Source organism: Crocodylus porosus, unplaced genomic scaffold (assembly GCF_001723895.1).
Source record: "Crocodylus porosus isolate Cpor-Errol unplaced genomic scaffold, CroPor_comp1, whole genome shotgun sequence".
Lineage (NCBI taxonomy): Eukaryota > Metazoa > Chordata > Crocodylia > Crocodylidae > Crocodylus > Crocodylus porosus.
Window position 1 is genome coordinate 39,846,028 of NW_017728951.1, and position 25,423 is coordinate 39,871,450.

The 25,423-nt window shown below is 42.8% G+C and overlaps 1 protein-coding gene across 6 annotated transcripts in view; it reads right to left on the reverse strand.

The window, feature by feature from the left end:
• The window catches only part of PPP3CB (protein phosphatase 3 catalytic subunit beta), an 81,608-nt gene that overhangs the window by 43,929 nt on the left and 12,256 nt on the right, over positions 1-25,423 (reverse strand). For 2 of the 6 annotated variants that reach the window (XM_019555655.1, XM_019555654.1), the window contains exons 1-5: positions 17,677-17,704; positions 12,236-12,436; positions 8,208-8,332; positions 3,387-3,498; positions 1,597-1,742 (exon numbers count right to left, since the gene is read on the reverse strand). In XM_019555655.1, coding sequence (XP_019411200.1) covers positions 1,597-1,742; positions 3,387-3,498; positions 8,208-8,332; positions 12,236-12,263 — 411 coding nt within the window. In that variant the 5' untranslated portion in view covers positions 12,264-12,436; positions 17,677-17,704. Of the gene's footprint in view, positions 1-1,596; positions 1,743-3,386; positions 3,499-8,207; positions 8,333-12,235; positions 12,437-17,676; positions 17,710-25,423 lie in introns of those variants that run through there. The other 4 variants (XM_019555652.1, XM_019555651.1, XM_019555657.1 and 1 more) reach the window with 2 other exon arrangements.

A 25,423-nucleotide genomic window follows, 5' to 3' on the forward strand; every position in this document is an offset into this window, starting at 1 on the left:
AGGTGGTTCAAACACCTACACTGAACACCTTCAAGAGCAAATTGGATGCTTATCTTGCTGGGATCCTATGACCCCAGCTGTCTTCCTGTCCTTTGGGCGGGGGCTGGACTCGATGGTCTTCCGAGGTCCCTTCCAGCCCTAACGTCTATGAAATCTATGAAATGTACTGTGGGTCCACGCACCGTTGGCCAGGCAGGCACTCCTGTGGGAAGCTGGCTGGGGACTGGGGGTGCAGGGAGGTGTTGGAGAAAGACGCACGTGCAGTCCCCGCCCAACCAGCAGCACATGGACTCCGAGTGGTGCAGTATCGTCGTGAGTGGGCTCCGCATCTCCATGTGCAGCTTCCCTGAAGGGCCAATAGCGTGCCACTCTGGGTCCATGCACTGCCAGGCAGGCAGGCAGGCAATTCTGCAGGAAGCTGGCTGGGGGCTGAGGGAGCGGGGAGGCATTGGGAAAAGCTGCACATGGAGTGCCTGCCCGGCTGGTGGCACATGAACCCAGAGTAGCGCAGTATCAGCCTGAGCAGTTTCCACGCTTTCCTGTGTGGCTTCCCTGAAGGGCTGATACTGCGCCACTCCAGGTCCATGCACTGCCAGCCGGGCAGGCACTCCATGTCTTTCCCAATGCCTCCCTGGCTCCCTCAGTCCTCAGCCAGCTTCCCACAGGAGTGCCTGCCTGGTTGGTGCTGTGTTGAGCCAGAGCAGTGCACTACAGGCCCTTCAAGGAAGCCTCACATGGAGTCGTGGAACCCACTTTGTCTGATACCGTGCCACTCACAGTCCACATGCCACTGGGTGAGCAGGAATTCCATGTCTTTCCTTAACACCTCCCCGCTCCCTCAGCCCCCAGCCAGCTTCCCCTCCAGCCCCTTGCAAGCCCCACTTACCTCACAAGCTCCAGAAAGGAAAGCAAACCTGAGCCAAGCCTTGGGTGAACGAGAGCCTCAGGGCCTGCCCTTCCCCACCTTCTTCCCTGCCCTCCCCCACCCCCCACTCCCCTCCCAGGCAGGGCTGGGAGTTTCCTGTCCTTTCTGCAATCAGCTCTTGCAGGCTGGATCTCTGCCCACCTGCAGAGCTCTTTGCAAAACTGGGAAATCCGTTGATTTCTCTGCTAAAGGGTAAAATCCACTGTTCTTCTCATAAAATAGGGAAATCTGTGGTTTTCTGTGGGAAATAGAAAACCTGGATCCCTGCTAATCAGTAACATTGGAAACAAATTGGGGATTAGAAGACTGAGATTTAGGAATCACTGGTTCTATTCCTGTTCCTGCCAGTGACCTAGCTAGTGACCATTAGCAAATCACTTCCCCTTCTTTGTGCATTATTTTCCCCATCTGTTAAAAACAGGTATAATGATACCAATCTCCCTTCTAAAGGGCTTTGAGATGTACTAATGAAAAACATTCCATCAGACAGGCATTAGTGTTAATTAAAATCACTCTAGTTAAATCCATGTTTCTGATTCCTGTTTCATGCTAAAGAGAGATGATTAAGACTGGAAACTAATATGCTGACACTTTCACAGAAGTGACATTTTTAAAGCAGTCACAAAAATCCCCTCCCTCCTGCTCTTTTAGAACTATACAGAAATACTCACTCTTCTAATGTCATCTAGTGTGTTTATTTCTGGTGAAAGTCCACCATGAACACAGAGAAATTGTTGATTTAAAAGTGCAGCAAGAGGGAGGCAATCAAAAGCTTCCATACAGGCATCATAGACTCTTTCTGAATATTTTATTTTACCTATAGGGAAGAAACAACAGAAAATTACAATTATATCAACATAAGACACTATTCTATTGGTTTATAAACCTAGAAAGTTCTCATGTGGTGAGCACCAAAAAAAGAAGAAAAAAAAGGAGACATTAATTTCTTATGCTTAAATTAAAAATCAAAACAGATTTCTTTACAAAAATGTACACCTATATTTTCCAATCCCTTCACAACCCCAAGTATGGAAAAAGGTTATAGCGATTTTGTTTTAAACAAAATCAGATAAGTGAAATCTAAAAGCAAGAAATATACTTGATTATAAAGATTAATTAAGCATTAGTGATGACCCTGAGAAACTTTTAATGACAGCATAAGGTCAAAGATGTGTGCATTCATTTTCCCCCAGGGTTTTGACCACACTTAATATGGTTTGCCATGACAGCTTCATCAGAGGTACACCTGCAACCTTCTACCTAGCAGAGGAGTAGCTTATACCAGCAACAGAATTTTTTTTGCTGGTATAGCTGAAACCAGTTCCTCAAATGAGAAAAGCCACAGGTCAGCAGCCTTTTGCTGACACCAGCTGGAGCTTGCAAACCAGCTGTGGCTAAATGCTGGAAGCCCTTATCACCCCTCAACTACCACCCAACCCCTTTGAAAAAAGGGGAAGCACACAATAGACAGAAGTGCTGCAGAGGAGATGGAAAGTATTGTGTAGCTGTGTGCCACCAATCCCCTGTGATGGATCAGATCTCCATGGGCTGGATCAGATCTCTCTGTGGGCAGATCCAGCCTGTAGGCCATGGGTTGCCAATCTCTGGTATAAGCTATACTAGTAGCAAGAGCAAAAACAGTCTAAAATAGGGCTTCTGCCAGCTTGCCTGTAATTGCTAGGGCATGATCATTTAATACCCCTAAGAGACACAGATATGCTAGCAAGACTTAAATGTTTTAAGGATAACTGTTTTAAACTTGAAATTAAAACCCAAAGGCAATTGTAGAGGATGCATGAATGTATAAACATAGGCTAAAATGTATTTTATAAGGACCAGGACTACATACACTTAACTTTCCACTATGTTTACAACTCCATGCATATCTAATTAAACTAGTAGGAGAGCCTTGCAGGGAGAGTGCTGGTCTAGGGACTTGGTGTAATGGGTTCAAATCCTACCATAATAAGCAGGTGCCCTAAATAAGCTGGTCTCTGGGGCAAGTTCTTTAGAGGCGACCTTGTGGCTGCCTATAAATTCATCATGGGGGTGCAGAAGGGAATTGGTGAGGCTCTACTCACCAAAGCGCAAGACATAATGGCCATAAGCTAGCAGAGAGCAGTTTTGGACTGGATATTAGGAAGAACTTTTTCACAGTTAGAGTGGCCAAAATCTGGAATGGGCTCCCAAGGGAGGTGGTGCTCTGCCCTACCCTGGGGGTCTTCAAGAGGAGGTTAGATAGGCATCTGGCTGGGGTCATATGAACTCAGCACTCTTTCCTGCCTATGCAGGGGATCGGACTCAATGATCTACTGAGGTCCCTTCTGACCCTAACATCTACAAATCTAGTACAGCTGTGCATGAAGAATCTTAATAGAACGGTTAAACATAATTATTTCTGCAATGGAAAGCAGTAAAGCACAACAATAAAACAAATACTGTATTCCTAAACAATACTTACATTCTTGCTTAAAGGTAAAATATTCTGTGAGGTGTCTGCATTCATGATTGCCTCTCAAAAGATATAATGTGTTTGGGTACAAAATCTTCAGAACCCATAAGTACAGCACACACTGTTGAAAAACCAAAGTTGTTCAATGAAGTACACATCATTTTTTAAGAAATAAAATGGCTACTAACAATGAACACAGTGCCTCCTTGTGCATATAGAACAGCATTAACTGTAGTGTCAAATGTTAAGTCTACCTGCCTCTCAAGACACCCAATATTTCACATACTGACAGCAATGGTCATTTGATAACACTGCTTTCCTAATTCAACAGATTTTGAATCTGAATTTTGCAAGCAATTTTTTAATTCTCTTTAAAACCAAATCGAAGACTGCTACAAAAATAATTTCATTTAATTCAGTCCATGTTCTCTAATAAAAAGATGCTGTCTCTTTATCTGCAGGGACAACTGTTACCCATATAATCAGATTTCACAGTATGGATTCTAAAGATTATTTGGCAGAGAAAGGAAAACTTCTGTAGAAAGTGAAGCAGCAATACAAAATGGCTCATGTTTAAAGCAGATATGCAGATAATACATGGCAATTATTTAGTTTTGTAAAGCATTAGCTGTTCAACAAAGCTTGAAAGTTAACAGTTATTAGAGATCAAACAAAGCCTATAAAGAAGTCACAGCAATGTTCTACATTTCATTACCACTATAATCACAGTAACTAACCCTAGACATTCTCCTCAACCTCAAGAAAGAAATTTGGGGTCCATTACTACCTAATGCCAAAAAATCTAATGATTACACTTTGAATCTTGTTCTAATCCACACTTCAGACTGGGTACAGAAAAAAAAAAAAAAGAAGTTTCACACTACTATACTAAAGTGATTCAGTGACTATTTTTTATTAAGTTTTTTTTTTTAAGAACAAAAAAGCTAAATTTAATCATTCACTCAATTTTCTTGATCTTAGAAAATCTTTTAGGGGGAACAAACTTATACAAACACAGGAAAAAACTTTATTCTTTTAAAGAAACAGAATATTTACTATTAAATACAATAAAATTAACTTTAAGAAAAAGTCCTATAATCAATTTAACTACTTTCAAATAACAAACTATCATTAAAACAAAAAATATGCATATCCAACTGAACCTTATCCAGTTTTTCCGAATACCTGCCTATCTCAATATTTCTGTAAATAGGCTGGTTCTGAGATTTTTTTCAAACCCTAACACATTACTATCAACTACTTAACAGCAGACAGCCCAGTCTGCTTCCAGGCTGAGATAAAGGAATAGATAACCAGAGCCAAATGCATAAGAGAAGCTGGAGACTTTTACAAATTTAAGAAGTATAGGCTGTTTGCCAAGTACATTTTTACAGAAAATGTATATGTACTGTTCACACTAAACAGCCAAAGGCACAAACAAGTTTGTAATAGAAGATACTGGCAAAACGGTAGCTTCATTCTCATCCTTTAGTTCCTTGGCACATTACAGTTATGGTGCGATTAACATGTTAATCACACCATGAATAGTAACAATGCTAAACACCCAGCCTATTTATGGCACCATAAGTGGTGTACAAACCCCAAAGATGGTTCACAAAATGTGAAGCATCTTTGCAGCTCATTTGTCTGACATGATAAATTGAACATGCAGCACCCCTATGCTGATGCTGACAATCAGCTGACTGCTGTATTGGCATGGGGGTATGGTCAGCATCGGGACCCTGACAGCCCTGGTCCCAGTACCAAAAATCACTTCCTGGGTATAGTAGGCAGCAAGATGTTCTAGCAATGGAAGCCAAGGAGCTGACTGCCATGAACCTGGCAACCTCCAAACCCAGTACACTTTTCTACCTTGCCATGAAATTCCTGCAGCAGCTGCAGGGTAAGGCACTTTAAAATAATGGGTTGCAGGGAGCTAGGCTGAACCCACAGTTTTTAGATGCTCGAGTGCAGGGTAAAGAAGAGGCTCCTCAACTCCATGGATCCAGTGCCCCTGGACATCTAAACTCCACACATGCAACTGAGTTGTCCTGGAGTTGGATCGACAGCAAGCTGATTGTCCGCTCAACAGTCCTAGGTCTCACACCTGCTGGGGATGGTGGCAGCCCTGGGTCCAGGACAGAGATGCTCCACGCCTGATTTTAAGACTCAATTAGCTGCAACTCAGCAGTGGTGCAACTGGCATCAGAGGAATTTTATGCCCCATCCCAAACATTGTGCCTTCTGCCATTAATGTCTGGCATGGCAGGAGGCACAAAGTTTGGGATTGGGTATAGAATATTTCCAATCCCAATTTCGTCATTGTTTTAACTCCTGTCAGGGATCTTAGTCATTTATATTACACAAAGGAATTGTTTAAACAATGCCTTGGAATTTTTCCTTTTTTTTTTTAAAAACGGTGCTTCACCTAGGACTAACACCCAATTTCCCATAACAGTATGCAACCAGTGCAAGAATAAAACCAGTATCTTAATAACACAAAATTGTATCAGTAGCTTTTCTGTACTGACAGAGTTCTGTTGTACAGTGAGGGAGGAATGGCCAAAGTCAGATCCACAAAGTTATCTGTGTCACATTACTTTCAATATGGAATTAAAGAGAATTTATAGGTCCCACAACAAAAAGCTTCATCTGGACGCAAGCAGCTTGTCCAGATTCACTGTGGGGACTTTTAGTCTCAATGGGATATCTCTTCATGTTAAATGTGAGAAAAATCAGACCATTCCCTATAAAGTGGTTTTTCCTTCAGACTTTTGAATCAATGGAACAGACAACTTGGCAATCTCTGGATGCTCCAGTTAAATGCTAAATTTTATTTTACCAGCAGGAAGTGTTATTAAAATAAACTTGCTTCAAAATGAATGGGTTAAGAATATGCAAGAGGCAAGGATTTGTGTGGGTGATATCTTTTATTGGACCAACTGTATGGTTGGGATAGATTTAGACAACAAAAGGAATACATTGCATTCAAAAGCAAGTCTGAGAAAAAAAGAAAGCAAAGATTAAAAATAATCTACAGGCTTTTAACAGAAAATAAAAATAAAGACCAAACATTTTTCCAGCGGGGACTGTTTAAATCTACCACCATTTACAGACACAATCAACTAAGAGATTAAAAAGTGATGAGAAACAAAAACAAGAGAAATGTCTCTCAAACTTTTAAAAGCTGTTGGATGACCAAAGACTATAGCGGGAATTTCAGGGGGTGGAAAATGGTGATTTTAATATACTTTTCTTTCCTTTGAATAGGCCCACAAAGCACAGCCGTCCATGCACTTGCAGCAATCCTACTCCACCCAGATACCCCATCATGCACTGTGCTGGTGACATCAGTAGCCACTCTGAGCAGCACTGGAGCAGGTAAATCACTCTATGGGAAAAGGCAAGTCTTTCTACAAACTACTGAGTAGTCATCTGAAGAAGAGACTAAGAAGAAAAGCCAGAAAAGTGCCCAGGGGGAAAAACGAGTCTGACTTTATTAAATAGTCCCTGCTCCAAAACTTCTCATGGTTCAACAAGTTGAAAAAAAATAAACAAATAAAAATAAAACAGGTTGTTTCTGTATGCACTACACGAATGCACACTGATCACACACAGAGCTCATGTTATAAGCAGAAGCATTTCTAAAATTAAACAGGTCACCAAAACTGAAGGAATGGCGTGAGGAATATCTTTTATTTTAATTATTCTTTATATGCAGGTTACTAAGGCATTCGTCACTGTAGTATCTTTTGCTTGACTGCCATCCATAACAACCAAAAAACAGCACTGTGCAAACACATAGCTGAATGGTACATATATGTATACATTATTAAACATCACTATTTTAATACACAAAAAATGACATGCATCATGCTCTAGCATATGTCCAAAATGCTATGCCAACATACATCTACAATTTACCAAGACACTTCATATTTTAATAATTATTTCAATTTATTTAAACCATGAATGTTAAAATTTAAAGGGAAATCCAAGTTATAAACTTAAATTTTTCTCCACGTTAAAATTTGTAATCTGACAGGGGAATCGTCACCCAAATATCTTGCTCTGAGAACCCATCTCATTTCATTAAAAAACACTATCTACATCTTCCCTACAGTTCAAACACTGTGCTTTCCAGGCTGATTGCATCAACAGCTAACTTGTATATAATAACACCAATCCCAATTGATTGTAGCAGTACACAATCATATTTGAAAATGAAAATGCTTTATAAAATGATGAAAATTAAAATTCATCTATATGAATTTCAGTCTCATACAAAAGCCGTCAAATCAATGTTAGCTAACAGCAATGGCTAGGAAACCACGCAGAACAGCTTTTCAAAAATGTCATATTTAAAAAAGAGAAAATTCCTTCAGTTAAGTAAAACTATTTTTATTTATACAAAGTCATCTAGCATCACCATAAAGCAAACTGGCTAAGAAAGGACTTTATAGCGGTCACCAGTCCTCCAACATTTTCAAACTCCTGTGGCAATGAAGCTTGAGAAAGGTTCAAAAGTGACAGGGTACAGGGCCTTTTTTTATATATGATGATCAGCATGGACTATGGACATCCCAGACACAATGCAACTGAACCTCTAGAAGGGTGTCTAAGAAAAGTGAGAAGAATTAGTAGGACTGGCAGTTTCAAATGTCAGAGGAAAAGACTGGTCAATACTGCCATGTCAACTGGTCTTTGGAATGGGATAAGGAATAGCAAGGAAGAACACGCATTCAGGTGTCAGAGGGAACCCAATATTTTACAAGATAAATGTTTTCTTACAAAAGTTTTAGGACAGAACAAATTAATATATACAGTTACCTCTATACTAAAATAACCTCTGTCTACATAGTCACCAAGGAAGAGGTATCTTGTGTTAGCAGGTGATCCTCCCACTTCAAACAGCTTCATTAGATCGAAGAACTGGCCATGAATATCACCACACACTGCAATAAAAGCATTGTTTAGAAGCACTTACGTATGGGAGGGAAGGGGGATGCTAAATTTAAAAATTCCAGCTACAGAATACTTTTCAAAAGGGAACAGGCAGATATAAGTAAGGGGCACCAGAAGTTGTTGGTAATAATGAATTTCCCTCTAAGCTATTCTCTCTTTCTCTAGATGTACTCACTTTGATACTGCACAAATTAGGGGGCACTTTCAAAATAATCTAAGGGATTTATCATTAAGTCCTATCAACTACAAGGTTATAAGGGTCATTGTTTCCCAAATTTGCAATATCTCTGAAAATCTTCCCTATTGCGTATACTTTGGAAGACTACGATTATGCTATATTAGTCAACAATGTAATGATGCCATACTGGATACAATTCACATTTGACAATACATCTGTTTTTGAGTCAGTCATATTTCGTAATTTCATCATAAACCCATTTTGCTGTCATACACTAATCTAAACATGTGCTTAGTTGCTTATTTGTCTCCTACAAACCATCATGTCCACCATTTCAATATTAGGTTTTCCTCATACTTTTGGAGTTACAAAGCAAGAAGAATTTTTCCATCTACAGGAAAGTGACTTAGCTCCAAGCATCTGAGGAAAGCCTCATTTCTTTCTCGCTCCTAGCCAACCTGACAGGCTGTTTCCAAACCTCTTGCCTTCTAAGGTACAGAGCATAAACAAAAGAAAATATCTTTGAATGTGGTGGATAAAAAGGTGTGCCTTTCACATTTCATCTACCATTTCTTTCTCCTGATTTTTATTAAATACTTGTACAATTAAATGCTTCGGTTAGCTATTTCATACAGTCGACTCAGGGTAATCATGGTTAACACAGCCAAAAAGATGCCCAAAACCAGAAAGATATATTCTGTGCTCTAATCCTGTTTCCTAAACTGCGATCCAGTCTAAAAAGGGAAATATGATTCTTCAAGCTACAACTAGTAGCCTCTAAATCATATAGTTATTTTCCAACTAAGTATTTTCAAATGGCAAGAGAATACATCAATTTAAATAAAAAAGTTAAATAATAGATTTTGAATTTTAATCATTTCAGCAAGCAAATCCTAACTTAAATTACCAAGTTCAATCTTATTTTTTATTTATATTTTTAATTTACTTACCTAAAAAATTCTAATTCCTATTGCTGGACAACTACTAAGAAACACTGATTTTTTAACTATTACATCTGTAAACATTTATATAAGCAAGGGCACAGTTGATCTTACATTTATTCAGATAAATCATTCACCATTTTCTAACACAATAAACAAAAATTGACCTACTAAATTATAAACTTTTCCCTCCATGATTTGCCAAACTATGTATAAAAGCTGGAATTGATTAAAATGCACCAAAATAACATTTAAAAACGTTTTGCTTAGGTAAATTAAACAATTTTAAGTCTGGAATTCATAAGAAGAAAAGTCTATCAAAACATGTTGGGCCTCTAAAATTGATTTACTGAACAAGGAAGTACTGATTGTAGTTAATAAACTGAACAAACTGTTTCTGGTTATAATGTCCCTTTAAGATTTTAGGACAAGTATATTATGTTTTCTTGTATTTCTTTTTCATTCCTGATTACTTATTCCTTTAACGTTATAAAGGCTAAAACATCAACTTTATCCCAAGCAAATTAGATCCAGCTAGTCAGAATGTATAAGCACTCCTTTCAAAAACTAGGAGCCGTTTCAGCTTTCAAACTGAATCAAGTCCTGTCTGTTTTTAAAAATAGTTTTATTAGGTAGGTCATCTGCCTCAATTAAAACCATCAAGAGGTCTTCACTTAATAGATGAGTGATTCTTAATAAGGATGCCATGGAACCCTGGAGGGCTTCCAGATCCTTTCAAGGGTGCCATGGGCTGCCACACAGGCTAAGTACAGACAGCCAAAACCCAAAGCCGAATCGATTCAATCTTTGCAGGTTAGTCTAAGCTGTGCAGATTGAACAGATAAGCAAATGAACAGACATCATTCCTTTATGATTCCAGAAATGCAGCCACATGCCTGCAGTGGCTCAGGCTAGAAGCTTGGGAGCACTGGACTGGAGCAGACAGCTTAGGCCAAGGCTAGCCTGCCCACCATGAAAGGTGTGTGTGTGGGGGGTGGTAGACAGGTGTTGCAGGAGACATGCAAAGCATCTTGGGATGCTGGGAAGGACTGTGAATTACTGTATTTCATGGTGTATAGGTTGACACAGTGCAAGTCAACCCCATTTTTCTGATTCAAAAAGTTAGGAATTTTGTAGATCCAGCGTATAAGTCAACCTAACTTTTTGGATCAGAAAAATGGGAGTCAACTTATACTGGCCCCTGCATGCCCTCACTGTGGGCTGGGTACCCAGGGAGTATATACATGCCACAACACCACTCGCAGGGGACAGGGACGGGCTCAACGCTCCGCTGGCACAGCCTTGTTCTGAGAGTGGCACTGCCTGGGCTGCACCAGCTGAATGCCAAACCCGGCACTGCTTGCAGGAGATAGGGCCGTGCCAGCTGAGCACCAAGCCTGGCCCTGTCTGCTGCAAGCAGCTGTCCTGAGCATTGAGCCCAGCCCAAACTCCTGCAAGCTGCGCTGGGCTCAGCGCTCAGCTGGCAAGGCCCCATCCTCTGAGAGCAGTCCTGCCTAGACTGTGCCAGCTGAGCACCAAGCCCAGCCTCGTTCACTGCAAGCGGCACTGCTGAGCACCAAGCCCAGCCGTGCCAGCCAAGTACCAAGCCTGATGCCACTCACAGGGGACAGGGCTGGACTCTATGCTCAACAGCGTCACCCACACCAGACAGGGCCAGGCTCAGTGCTTGGCTGGTGTGTCCCCACCCCTGCGAGCAGCACTGCCTGGACCATGCCAGCTGAGCACCGAGCCCAGTGCTGCTCCCAAGGGATGGTGATGATATGGTGTATACAAGGTTGAATTTTAAGAGTTAAAAATTGGGCTTCAAAACTCAACTTACACACCATGAAATATGGTGACTTGAATCTGGAGGGGATCTAGGACAGAAGTTCAATAAACCAATTTAACCTAAATCAGTTAAGTCTGATCCATCCAGGTTTAACTTAAACTGGTTTTGGCTATATCGAAAGCGATTTATGTGCATTGATCTTCTGTTGTGTTACAGATTTGATTGAACTGGTTTCCGATGACTCATACTGGTTTGTGTGTAATTTCTGTTCCTAGCCAAAACATTAGCACAGTTAAGTGTGCAAACATGATTCACAAGATAAACCCAGAGCTTTTGTGTTTTAGTGCTGAAAACACTCTGACCTGGTGTGGGCTCTGAGATCTTTGCAACAAAATAATTGCTCTATTATTTTTCTGCAGTCAAAAAAGAGTGAAAATGTAAGTTGGCATTTTCTGAAGAGTACCTTGAGTCTAAAAAGCTTGAGAACCACTGCTTTAGACATCAAGTATTTGTCTCTAACGGAAGAAGAGTAATTAATAAATATTCTTAACTCAGACATCTTCCCCTAAATATTTGTTTTTAAAAACAGACATTAGTTTCATTCCACAATTTTTAGACTGCAGAACAACATAATATGCTCTTCTCAGTTCATTTTTCTTTTTTGGACTGCTACATCCTTTAGTGCCATTTACCATCATTATAGCGAAAGAATTTAACAAATTACCTTCAGTATAATACTTTGCTTCTTTTTTTTTTTTTTTTTTTCTTTTTAACCAGTTCTACTCTCCCATACCCAACAGGTTTATTTCTTCTTTTCCTATATTTCAAGCACTTCATTCTGAGCACTTGTGAAAAGTTGAATAAATACAGCTCTGAAAGTTCAATGTGATTGTTACCGTAAGGTTTGTTTACATTTAAACATTTTACTGATGAAGGTGACATACAATTTATACGTTAAGCAACAAAAATAAATTAGAAGCATCACCTGTAATTGGAGCTTCAACTTCAATCATGGTTTTTTCTCTACGTAGAATTGCAGCACCTTCATTGATGATTCTAAGTGCAATTTCTTCATCTACCCGACCTTCTTTTATTAAGTGGTTTTTCAAAATATCAACCCTTGGTTTTCCATCTGTATCAAACACCTCCTCAGATGTCAAGCGATGTGTTGGCGGAAAAGGGACAGCTAAAATTCAAATAAGTGAGAAATATTAATGTTAGTAATGATCTGTTACTTTAAACATGGCTGAATCTAGAAAGAGTAGAATTGAATTACTAGTAATTTAGTGCCACCCAAATAAACAAACAACCCACCAAACATGTTCTCTAAATCTACGTACATAATGCTATCACTGTGACAAAGTGGAATGTGTCCATTTAAAAATATTTTATCATCAGTGAAAAAGGGCACAATAAATTGCACAAGCCTACACATGCCCAAGAATATACCTTATTGTACAGCATTCCAGACAGCTGCACTGCCCAGAAAACGAATTTGTTATCATGTTGAAGGACTGCCTCTAAGCCATCACAAAGCATAATGAATGTCTCTCTCTCAACTACTGGTCCATACCCCCTGCAGAACAAAGGTCTCTACAGAGGAGTCCTCAAGAAAAGCTGAGCATGAGGTGTAAACCGAAGCATTTCAGTACGAGTCCACAGAAGCCTTAACAGTGGAGTCCTGCTTTTAGCAGGGTACCAATTATCACCACACGTACAAAAGATTCATGGGGGATGGACAGGAAGGTAGGATGGACCCTGTCCAGACTGAAACACCAACAAACCACAGACTTGCTGAAGGGATGCATTCAGCCTTTACCCTGGGAGCCACGCACTAGCTGCATGTCTCCTACCCACCTGGCAACAGCGAGCTTTTCCTCCTGCCACTGTCCACAGCTGGCAGCTCACTTCAACCCTTGCACTGCTCAGCTCCTAAAAGCATCTGGTGCTTAAAAATGGTGGTGGCAGCACTCGAACTAAAGCTCCAGTTACTCTTGTAGCCAGAGTTATGGTAGAAGCCACAGCAACACAAGAGCACAGATACCATAATTTAACCCTTGCGGGCCACATGTGGGCCACAAGCTGCCAATTGGACAATCCTGAGTTATAAAGCAGGGATCCAGGTTTTCTGCTTACTACAGAAAAATGCACATTTTCCTCCTTAAAGCAGGAAACTGTGGGTTTCCCCTTGCAGGCTGGCAAAGTTCCAGCCTCCAAGTTTTTCAGCAATGAAAATGAAACACCACTATATATAAAGTAGCAGTTGAAGACAATGTTTTACTTGACATATTTACAATTTTAAAGCAGTTTGGAAGCCTACCAGTGCCTCAATCATTATAATAAAATACATTTTAAATAGCTATATACTTTGGCATTTGATTTTGGGTTTTTTAATCACTGAAAATCAGAGCTCCTGCCTGCCCCCTTTGCTCACTAGGATGTAGGTCCCTCTGCAGCTGTCCCCCCTGCTGCTTTGTGGTGTTAAGCAGTCCTGACATGCTGGTGCCCTGCACCTGCCCATGTCACAGTTCCTCACTCTCAAGCCACAGCCCCCCAAGCCCTGCCAGTGCCCTTCATTCCTGACCTGCAGCCCTGATTGCTCCCCACTCACTCTCACCTGGCACCAGCTCCCCCCCACACCAGGTGGGTGTGGGGGGTAGGTATATGGGGCAGGGAAGGGGGGTGTGTGGGCATAGACAATGCCACTGGCAACACATCAAGGGGAGAGGCCTGAAAGGGTGCATGAGGGCAGAGCAGAGCAGGGCAGGGCAGGCAGACTTGGTGCTGCCTCTGCTGCCAGGAGCCCCACACCAGCTGTGCTGCCATGGCTGCAAAGGTGAGGGACTCCCTGCCCACCACCACAGTGGAAGAGACACAACTTGGCACTGCCAGCGCTGCCACCCCTGCTGCTGCCAGGCAGGCAGGATGGTGCCTCACTTTGGTAGCCATGGCAGCACAGCTGGTATGGTGTTCCTGGTCGCAGCAGCACCAAGTCTCCCCACCCCACTCAACCCTCCCAGTCCTGGTCTTGCCTGCTGTGACATGGAAGCAGCTCCTGCCTGGTGTCAGTCCAGCTAGGCTGCAGCACTGTGCCCCACTGTAGGTGAAAAGATCTGGTGGGGGAAGGAGGGGGCACATGCTCCCCCTCCCCCCCATGCATCACCAACGGGCATGCATCCTCCCACTCCCCACCAAGACCTGGCCCTCCAATCCCCCTGCCTCCTTGGCCATATTGCTGGCCACACACGTGAACACACATGTGCACATGACACCCCCTGCCTCAGATAGCCCTCCCTGCACCGTCTCCAGCCTCAAGCAGCTTGTTCCAGGCTGGAACTCTGCCAGCATGCAAAGAGAAACCCGCGGTTTCCTCCTTCAAAAGGGGAAAATCCGCATTTTTCTCCTGGGGGGGTGGGGAATCTACATTTGTCCGGGAGAAACAAATAACCTGGATCCCTGTTCTTCAAAGTCTTACATCTGACAAAGTAGAATGTTGCTTATAAAAGTTTATGCTTCTCTGAACCAGGTAGTCTCTAAGGTGCCCTCCTGCCCAACCTTCTTCCTTACTTCAGCAAAAGAAGGAAAGCTGATAACTACATATCCCTTACGATTTAATAATGTTCAAACATCCTCAAGCCCACTTACAGTTTTTCTCCACTTTAGAAACTGGTTTCTCTGTTTACTTTCAATGATTGTTTCTGCTCTGCTGTTTGGGAAAGATGCAGACATACATAGCAGAGGAACGTACTCAGCAAAGGAAGATTCAGTTGGAGTCCTCTGCTATGCACACACCTCTGGGAAACAGCTATCACTGCTTTCCAGCTTCTTTTTCTTTCTTGATCCAGCCTCCTGCTCCTTTTCTTTTTTCAATCCAGCTCTTCACTATTCTTTCCATCTCTCCCTGCATGGCTTCTTGTGCTACTCAGACATCCTACAGATATGAGCAGAAAACACTTGCGCTGCAGCAATTCTGTTGCTGCTCTAATGGAAGACACTTTGTGGGACTTGGAGAAGAGGATGCACCTGCATTCCATAATATTATGCAAGAACATATTACCACTACTCTAAATGCAAGACTAGAGAAAGTTAAATTAATCCAAAAACAGTGAAACTGGTCATCTACAAAGCACATCTAAAAAGCACAAAATAAACAATTGGGAGTGAAGCAAAAAAAATCTATTTTCTCTCAATTATAGTATTATTAGGCAAAATATCTGGAGAAAAAAAGTATAATTTTTTTAACTGACTAGGCATCATGAAAAAGTGTTATTTAAAGACAGCTGCAGAGAATTAATACAGTGATTTTAAGGGATAATTACTTAAGACCAAATACTGTCCCTTCAGGTTAAAGTTATTGAAAAATCTCTCTAAGACAGGTGTCAAACTTGCTACTGTATTCTCCTCTTAGTATGAGGATTTGTGGCCTTGTGGAAGGGACCCTAACCCACAGTCTCTGGACAAATCAGATTCAACAAAGGATCCCCAGAGAGGATCATAATGGTGGAACATCCCATCCACAGGAACTGCAGAATTTTAGAAGTCTTGGCCCTATTGGTTGTCTCAGCACTGATTTAGCCTCTTCCTGGCAATGACGAGACTGTGGTAAAAGTTGAGTGCTACTGAGAGCAAGGTGAAATACGCAGGCTTTCTTTTTGAAGTTTATAAGGTTTGAATTGAAACTTAGTACTTTGCTGTTCTCAGATCTAACAGCCCCACTTATGTCCCAGACCAGAAACTGTTCCTGAGGAGTTCCACATTCCTGTGACTAACCCCAAGACTTCTCCTGCAAGCCCCTGGAATGGAAGAGATAAGTCAGGCTGCAAAGCCACTCCAACCCTATGTCCTGCCACCACCAGGTCACAGAAAATCCAGGATTTAAAATGTGGGAAACCATGAGTTTCCCCTTGCAGGCTGGCAGCATTCCAACCTGCAAGAGGCTCCTGTGTCCCATTCCGCCCACAACTCACCAAAACTCCTTATGGGGCTGCAGGCGAGCAGGGAAACAGCACTCAGGAGAGAGAGGGAAGGGCAAGGCTGGAATCACATAGCCAGGTTGTGGGGTAGTGACAGCTCTAGCCAGGGGCCAGGGATCTGGAGCCATTCCCTAGATGTCCCTGCCCTTTGGGGGAGGGAGCATGGGATCATGGAGAAGGATGTGGGGGATCATGTTCATGTGTTTGGGGAATGGGGAGGTGGGGTTGCCCGAGTGCTAGATCCTGGGAGATAGATCCCAGAAGCCTACCATGGGTGAGGAAAGGGAGCAAGGGAGTAGACACACGCAGCAGAGCTTGACCGAAAGGTGCAGTCTGCACTGCCCTTGTGGCGCTTCACATGGGGCCAAGCCCTGCCTGCTCACGCTGGGTCAGCCCTTGCCATACTCCTACTGGCACCTGAAGCTCGGTCACTCTTCTGCTTCCCCAACTTCCAGTGGCAACTCCTGCTCGTGCCACACCAAGCAGCTTCCAGTAGGGCAGTTCCTGGTTTGACTGCAGCCAACCACCTGCTGCTCTATCAGTGTCCACCCGTTCCCCCCCCTGCCCCCCACCACAGCTCCTGATCTTGCCCCTGCCTCAATGTGCCACAGCAGGTGGGCAGCTTCAGCTGGGCGGATCCTGCCCCAGTGTGTGGGGCTCCAGCTCCTCGGAAGGTAGCCAGGAACTGAAGCTGGAGCCCCATGTGCTAAGGCAAGAGCTGCTCAGCTGAAGCTGCCTGTCCACCTGCCTAGAGCAGCACAGCATAGTGCAGCAGCAGCTTCCAGCAGGGTTGTTCCCTTGAACTGCAGCCAACCAGGTGTTACTCTGCACCCCCAGCCTCCAGTGGTGGCTCCTGCTGCACTACTCCCAGTGGGTATACAGCTTCAGCCAGGCAGCTCCTGCCCCAACACGCAGGGCTCTGGCTTCACCTCCTGGCCAGTACAAGGCAGCCAGGAGCAGAAGCCAGAGCCCTGAGTGCTGGGAAGGGATCCAACTGGCTGAAGAAGTTGCCCACCCACTTGCCCAGAGCAATGTGGCACAACAGGGGCAAGATCAGGAACAGATGTTACTGAAGGTGAGGGCAGCAGAGCAACACCCAGCTGGCTGCAGCTACACCATGAACAGCCCTCCTGGAAGTTGTGCATGCTGGCCAGGTTTGGGCCATACGCACCAGCAGGAGCCTGGCATGGGCCACTCCGGCACAAGCCTAGCATGAGCTGCTCAAGTGTGTAGGGCTTGGACCCTTGTAGGGTGCCGTGGGCTGGATCTAGTCACCTGGTGGATCCAGCCCCTGGGCCAAATTTTGCCCACCCCTGCTCTATGTGTTCCCATTTTACTACCACTCAAACAGTCAAAAAATTATGCCCAACCCAATCAGTATTCTCCAATCAAGAATGTTAACTCATGCTCAAACTGCCTTGTCCACTGATATATTTCAACCACGGTTGACTACCATGCAAATATACCTTTCCAAATGATAGCTGCTTCACTGGTGATAACTCTGAAACTGTCATGATAGAGAACAACTGTCAACAATTTACATCATCATGTTTGTTTGCAGCTCCCATCCCATGCATTGTGTCACACTGGCTCCATCTGTGAAGACTGACTACATACTGACCCTGGGCAGCCCAGAACAGCAGCTGGTAGGACAGGTAATAAGAAATGGTTTTATCAATATGAAGATTATCCCGATCAACAGTATGATTCTATGGTGTCCTGGCACAATGCACAGCAGATGGAACTACAGAAGCCATTTCCATGGCAAGTGAACAGCAGGAGCACCACAGAGACCCATACAGAGTCAAAAACCAGGAGTGTCATAGATCTTCAAAATCTGGAGTTTCATCTTCACTTCGGTTCTGGAGTGGTGCTACGTTGCTCAATGCCAGCAACCATAGATGGAAAGTAGGATGCCCTGTTCCTGACAGGATGTGTTTGATTGAATTGGAGCTGCGTATCAGAATTGTGAGACGAGTAACACTGGGCCAGTGCACAACTTCGTGCAATTGAGTAGCAGATGGTGAATGAGAACATTTGGCGTGTATGAGCATGTGGCCTATGTTGAGTCAACTAATTTATTGAGAAGATGGGTGTTTTAGCTTTGGCAGCTATTTTCTCAGAGTGTTAAAAAGGTCAGACTTTGAACCAGTGTCATACTGAGGTATACTGGATATGACTCATGTTTCAAGCATATCCCATTTACTTACATGTACTTTGTGGGCAGCAGAAGCACTGTACAAATAAAATTTACTTGTCACTGCTTTGAACTCCAGTGAAGACACTGCAGCATTCAAAAATCTTGGCCACAATAACATTTCAGTGGGCATCTACAATGTTAATCCAGAATGACTGAGCTGTTTAAAGCAGATGCTGTCTGTGACAGTGAACTATTATGAGGAAGGAGACAAGAGATCGTTCATGTTCCACCTAAATACCACAAATGTGCCTGCAACAGGCAACCCTAGCCTGTTCTGGAGAAGAGAGGGCCAGCCAGGTGAGGAAAAGCAGCAGAATCTCTTTCAGGCCAGAAATTTTGTAGCGGAGGGAGGGGGTTGGTGGCCTGCAGAGGAGGGAGCACTGACAATCCAGCCATAGGGGCAGAAACCAACTGCAGGTAAGGGCAGGCAATCCCCACCAGATAGGCCAGATGGGCTTAGAGCAGAGCACACCTCCCAACCCCACCACCTTTGTTCTGCAAAATTCAGTTTGCTGTTAGCTGGCTGCAGAAGACAACAGCTGGACAGTAAAGTGAAGGATTGGCAGCACCTGGCTGTGTTCACTGTCTCTTCCTGCTGCCCTGTCTCTGGGATTTGTAGTCCAGAACTAAAGCACCAAGACTCTGCAGGGTTGCTGATAATTTCCTTTTCCTGCTTCCAGGTGCATCTGGGATTTGTAGTCTACAGTTGCAGCCAGCAGTAAATTTGAGTGGGGGAAGAAGTGCTTAACCCTCCTCCCTGGCCCCAGCCCCCAGCCAGGGTTTGCCTAGGGGGAAGCCCCCTCTGCAGACTAGGCTGTACCCCAGCCAGGCTTGCCTCCACCCCCGCCCCCCAAATCAGCTAGTCCTCACTGCTCCAGCTAAGGAGCAGAGGGGTAGGACCAGTCCTACTCTCTTTCAGAGAGAACAGCCCAGCCCAGGGATGGAAAGCATGCTGGGAGACTGCAATTTAATTTGAACCAGGGACAGAAGTTTCATAAACTCTGACCCAAATCAGTTAAGTCTTATACTACATTCAACCTGTTTATCTTAAATCAGTTCCAGCCATTTTGAAACTGGCTTACGTGCACTGAGCTTCTGTTCTGTTACAGGTTTAAACCAGTTTCTGATCACTTAAACTGGTTTATGTGTAATTTCTGTCCCTACCCTGACAGCCCAAGGGGCACAGAAGACTGAGAACTTTTCTGCTACATGAACTCAGGAGTGATCCTAGGAGAGGGGAAGCAAAGGCAGGCAGAGCAGGGAAGACTGATTAAACCCCAGAGGCCTTGTGGATTGAGTGCATCCAGGGAACTAGGAATGTTTCAGAGGGGCCCACGAGGAGCCTGGCAAAGTGGGTCCATGGATGGGCTGGGGCAGTTTATGTTAACCCAGTCAAGGTCTGGGGTTTTTCTTCCCCTTTTCCTCTGCTTAGGTGTTGAAAATGCCTGGTGGACTGGGGTGGCTAAGAGAAGGTATGGAGGCTGCAGAACACTCTGTACCCCACAAAATTTTCCCCTTTTGTGTGTTAATCCTTTCCTAATATTTTGTAGTGGCCCCAGATAGGGAGGTGGACAGCTCCCTCCGCCAGGTGAAGGTGAAGCCCCAGAGGGGCCACAGGACCTAAGTGGAGTCAGGTGGGCTGGCACCCAACAGGGTTGAAGCCCCACCCAAAGATAAAGGGAGAGAATGACTACCCAGGCAAGTAAGTAGCTGGAGAAAGAGAAGACTAGGCAAGATACTCTCAACTACATGCCAGCTACCTCAAGGCTCCCTCCTAAAAATACTACCTATAACACCAAGGCAAGTCAGGCAGGAGAGAGGAGCCAGATTATGGACCTAGAGTAGGCAGACAGGTGTTGCACAGCCAGCAAGAGGCATCACAATGACCCCTGAAAGTGCACTGCTACACCAAAGGGTTCTGCGGACAGTTTCTGACTTGTCTCTATGCACTCCCATCCCATCCCACGCAACCTAAACCATCTGTTACAAGGAAGAAGTTTAGCAACATTTATCACTCATCCTGGAAGAACCCAGGACTGTTTTTTAAATCCAATACTCACTGTGCCAAACCATGCTGTAAACCAGAGATGGTTAACATATGCCACAAGTGGCACTGCCTGCCTGTGTGACACCTGGCAAATCAAGGAGAGGGCAGGCAGAACACCAGCAGATAGCGCAGAAAGCAGAGCAGCAGATCAGGCAGGGGAAAGGGACTGGGCTGAATTTGTGGCACGTCTGTGAAAAGGGTTGGCTCATTGTCGTAAGCAGTCATCTAGTCCAGAAATAAGGATCTTGTTTTAAAGTTCTGTTGAAAAGCATTTGATGTAAATAGTCAGTACCAGAACTAGTTCATAGGTATTCTAGACTCAAAGCCTAGCCTGCTCAGCTTTCAGAACAAGCTCCATTTCTGGTGATGGGCACTGAAGATCTTCCAATATTCTAACGTGCAGACAGAGATGACATTAGCCAGGAGTTTGCTCCATTCCCAAGCTTTAGAAGGAAAATGACATTATACTTGAAAAGCTTGCCCTCTCTGACAACCCAAGGGAAGAACTGGATTAACCAAGAATGAACACGCAAACAAGTTTTTTTCCAAGGTTCTCGAAAGACACTGCTGTACACATCAACAATGGAGAGTAATGGATCAGTCTTCATGTTGCATTCCTCATTGGTATTTGGTACTAACAAAACTGGTAATCTCACTAGTGGATGAAATTAAGTGAATCCTGGTCACACAGCCACTGTTAACTAGGATTCGTGGCTGCTACTCAGTATGTACAACTCAGTTTTATGGTATTCAAAACAATGATCCAATTGAGGAATACATCCATATTTTGTGGATTTCTCTTTTCTTTAAGGTGACAGGTGGTGTTCATTATTTACTTTTGCCAATCACTACAGAATCAATGCATAATCATTGAGTGATACAGTATTTAGGGAAAGTGTGTTAATGGCAGCTTTTAAATACTTGTGTCATACAAGAATTACTGTATTTTCTCACTTACAATATGCACCTTCCCTCTGAAAAAAATCAGTGCCTCCTGCCCCAAATTGGGGAAGCTGTTTTCTTCACTGGAAAAAAGCAAGCCTGGACCCCTGTATATCTCATTCAGCTGCCAAGACCTAAGAGTCTTATGTTAACCCTTTCACAGACAAAACTATTGACTGAGCACTGCAGCTTGTACCTGAAACAGCAAATAAGCCGCTGGCAGTATCTTGAAAAAGTCTGTGATATAGACATATTTTATTTACAGGAACTTATATAAAATACTACTTATAATAAAAGAACCAACAGATGTGCTGTCCTTGCAAGGAAGGGTTCAGCACTTAATCTCGTGCGACTGAGTAAGTCCTCTTGAAAACAGTGTGTCCAGGAAGTGTGACATCCCAGGAGATGATATGAGCAAGGCAGCTGACACCAGGAACTTCCTGGTGCCATACTTCCTGGACACTATGTTCCCAGGAGGATTTATATTAATGTCTCACAGTCTGCCATTAATCTGGAACAAAAAAAAAATTTCCCTACATTCTGCCTTTCAAAAACAAGGTGTGCAACATGCGAGAAAAAACAGTAGTTTGTGGGTTCCAGGCTGATGATGATGGATCTTCCTTACTTATTAAGCTGTCTTGCTTCCATATAAATCTATTTCCAACTAGACTCTCTCATTAGCTTTCTCCAGTTTAGATAGCAAGTGAACTTAAAAACTGTGACTAAGTCACGTTATAAAGACAGATGTCTCCATCTGCTGCCAGGGAGAAACTGTACCAAAGCTTCTGGATTGATATACAGCAAAAGATGTATTATCCAGCACTTCATTAACCAGCATGCTCTATTAACTAGCATGCCGGTTGAGGCTGGGCGACACAGCAAGAGCAAAACTGAAGCGGGACTTTTGGTTTTGCTGAATCCCACTTCGGACTGCAGCCCGGTGGAAAGCAGTCTGTGTAAAGCAGCCTGTGTGGAGCCCCCCGCCCCCTTTCCCCTGGCACACTGACACCAGGGGAGGGGCAGCACGGTTAATCTGAGATGTGGACACACCGGACGTGGCGGAAGGGGCGTCTTTACCCAACCAGGCAAAGACACCTCTCAGGTAACTGGCATATTTGGTTATCCAGCAACCCCCAATGGGTGCCAGATGACAGAGCTTTTGCTGTACAAAGTTTCTGAAGAGATTATACACCAACAAGAAAAATTAGAAAAAAGTAGGTACTTGCACATTTAATACCCTGAAATTATTAGTTTGTAGCAAAAGGTGTTAAACATTAGTGAAGTTATTATTATTAGCATGTGTAAGGCAAATTTAAGACTATTAAACCTAGCTCTTAATTATTATATTACTTTTCACACATTTGGAAAGATAAAAAACAATTTAACCCTACACAAAATGTACGTGTTTACCTATTTCTCAGAGTACATATTATTCTGCTTTTAAAAGTTCATACTTTAGAGAATACAGAACAACATATGGTTATATCTAAATTGTATTACTAAGACTAGATTAAAAAAAATCCACTTAATATAAAAAAGAATCTTGGTTCATTGTATTGTGACTATACACTATCAATTTTGCCTCAGTCTGGTTTGCATTCATATAATTGAAAAAAAAACAAAAAACCCACAACAAAGTTACTCAGTAGGTTAAAAATGATAATTTTTAAGAATGTACGCAGTTGCTGCAAAATAACGGGTTCAATCTAAACACAAATGAAATAATAACAGAATGTAATAGCCTACGGTAATAGAATTGCAGCAAGATACTTTCTTAAACTATTCAGAAGTCTAACGGATGTTTCAGAATCTTTGTATAGAACCTGGGCTCTAAGGATATTAACTGAATAGTAATTAAACCCCAAGAAAAAAAAAATACTGGTTTTGACCACTAAAAGACTTTTTTCTACCCTCAGCCAAGTTAAGCAATAGATAGGCATTTGGAGATTAACATCATGAACTGCACTCTCTGCAGTATAAATAACAAAGATAATAATCTATTATTAAAGTGAACTGACTTATTAACAATCAGTAGCTGTATCACAAATCACAAATAGTGCATGCAACATTTTTGAAGCAAACAAATTATGTTTGTAGTCAAAAAGTAATCAACGAAATCAAAAGTTTTAATCTCTATGTTAAAAAGACTGTTTTGGGGTGTTTTTTTAAATGAAGTACATTGATTCAAAATTAAAGATAGTAGTACTGCAAAAAAGCAACGAGCCACTAAAAGCTCCCACACATTTTTCCTCCCTTGATAAATGCTGTTTCCTCAAAAATGCCTGCACTTCCAGATAAGAGAGGCAAGTTATTTATTTATAATGCAATATTGTTTAGGACTTCAATTAAGTAATAGGACTCCACTAGACAAGGCACTGTAAACACACAAAAGTCATTCGCTGCTCCAAAAACCTTACAACTTAGGTAGGATCTTTTTTTTTTTTTTTTTTTATATTCAAACAAAAGCAACCACCTTCCCTATAACCATGGTTATCCCTCCCCATGCCTCTCCATAACTCTGGCCTTTACTACAGAACTCAACACTTGCTGCAGAATGACGGTCCAGACTCTCAGCTGGGTTTTTTTGTTTGTTTGTTTGTTTGTTTTACGTTCTTATATTTCATAAATAATCTTGAAAATGAGAGCCAGCCATTGCATCCATTGACACAATAGGGCATGCTATCCTGTTGTCCTGAACAGAATTCCATAGGTAGGATTTAGGAAAAAATGGTATAAAGCCACTGTCCCCTCAGCTATGGAGAGTAAAAAGGTTACCAAACAGGTTTATGTTAGACAGTAGTGTACTGAGGTGCTACAGTGGGAGAATACCATTGGTGCAGCATTATGCCACTCAAATAACACATATAAAAAAACCCAAAACCTTGATACATGTGCCTTAAAAGAAAAGTACACTTTAGCCTTTTGGGGTGCATCCAGGCAAGCATGCACATGAAGTCTGCAGCACTGCAAACCACACATGCCGCACATGCACTGCTAATTTGCAGCATGACTGGGGGGGAGGGAGGGGCAGGGAGTCGACACTGGGAAATCCCGGTGTCAAAAAAACCTACACCAAATAAAAAGGCAGTGGTGCATGGGGTGGCAGCGTGCACCACCCAAAAATGGAGCCTGGCCAGCCAGAGCCACACTCCAGCTGCCAGCCAGGCTTCCATGTGCCCAGATCACCACTGCTGCAACCCCAGGAGGCCTCCAGGACCTAGCCTCCCCTACTCCACAACTTTTCCTTGCTCCACAGTGGGCATGCAGGGATGTTCCCTGGAGACAAGTAGCAGCAGCACAAATATGCACCGTTGCTAGCTGTTCCTGGGTAAACACAAGTTCCCACACATCAGGACACAACCTAGGCTGCAAACATACCCTTGAAAATGTGAACTAAGCACAAACCCAATTCACTGATACCTGCCTGACTGCAGAGCCAGGATTCATAGCTCTCAGGTAGGAATTCCCCTGTTCATCTGCTTCCAAGCACCATTGTTTCTGCAATTCACCATCTATGAAATGTGGCATTTTCCCAAGATGCCACAAAAATCACCTGTTTGTTCAAGTTTCTTTAAATCTGCATCATTTGGTGTGATCTGATTCCAAAGCAAACAGGTATATGAGACCATGAAAACCTTACAAAAAATCCTTGCAGTTACTTCTTTCATAATAGTACACCAATCTTCCTTACCTGCAAAATAGTAAGTCTTAGTTTCTAAAAACTTTTTAATCTTTACTAAAATACAGTGATAACATCATACATATTGTCATAGTCTTTCACACTGTATGTGCAATTTCCTTATTAACTTAGAAAAACATGTTTAAATGTATTTTAAGATTTACAATTTCCCCTTCTCATATTCTTGACTGCAGCATGGTTTTGATCCTGGCAATATACTCCAAGTTACACAGAAATGTTTCACCATACACAGTTACCCATTTTCTCATCTTGGTGTTAGAAATATTATTAAAAATGCATTATCAATAGCAGATTTAGGGAAAAAAAAAAAA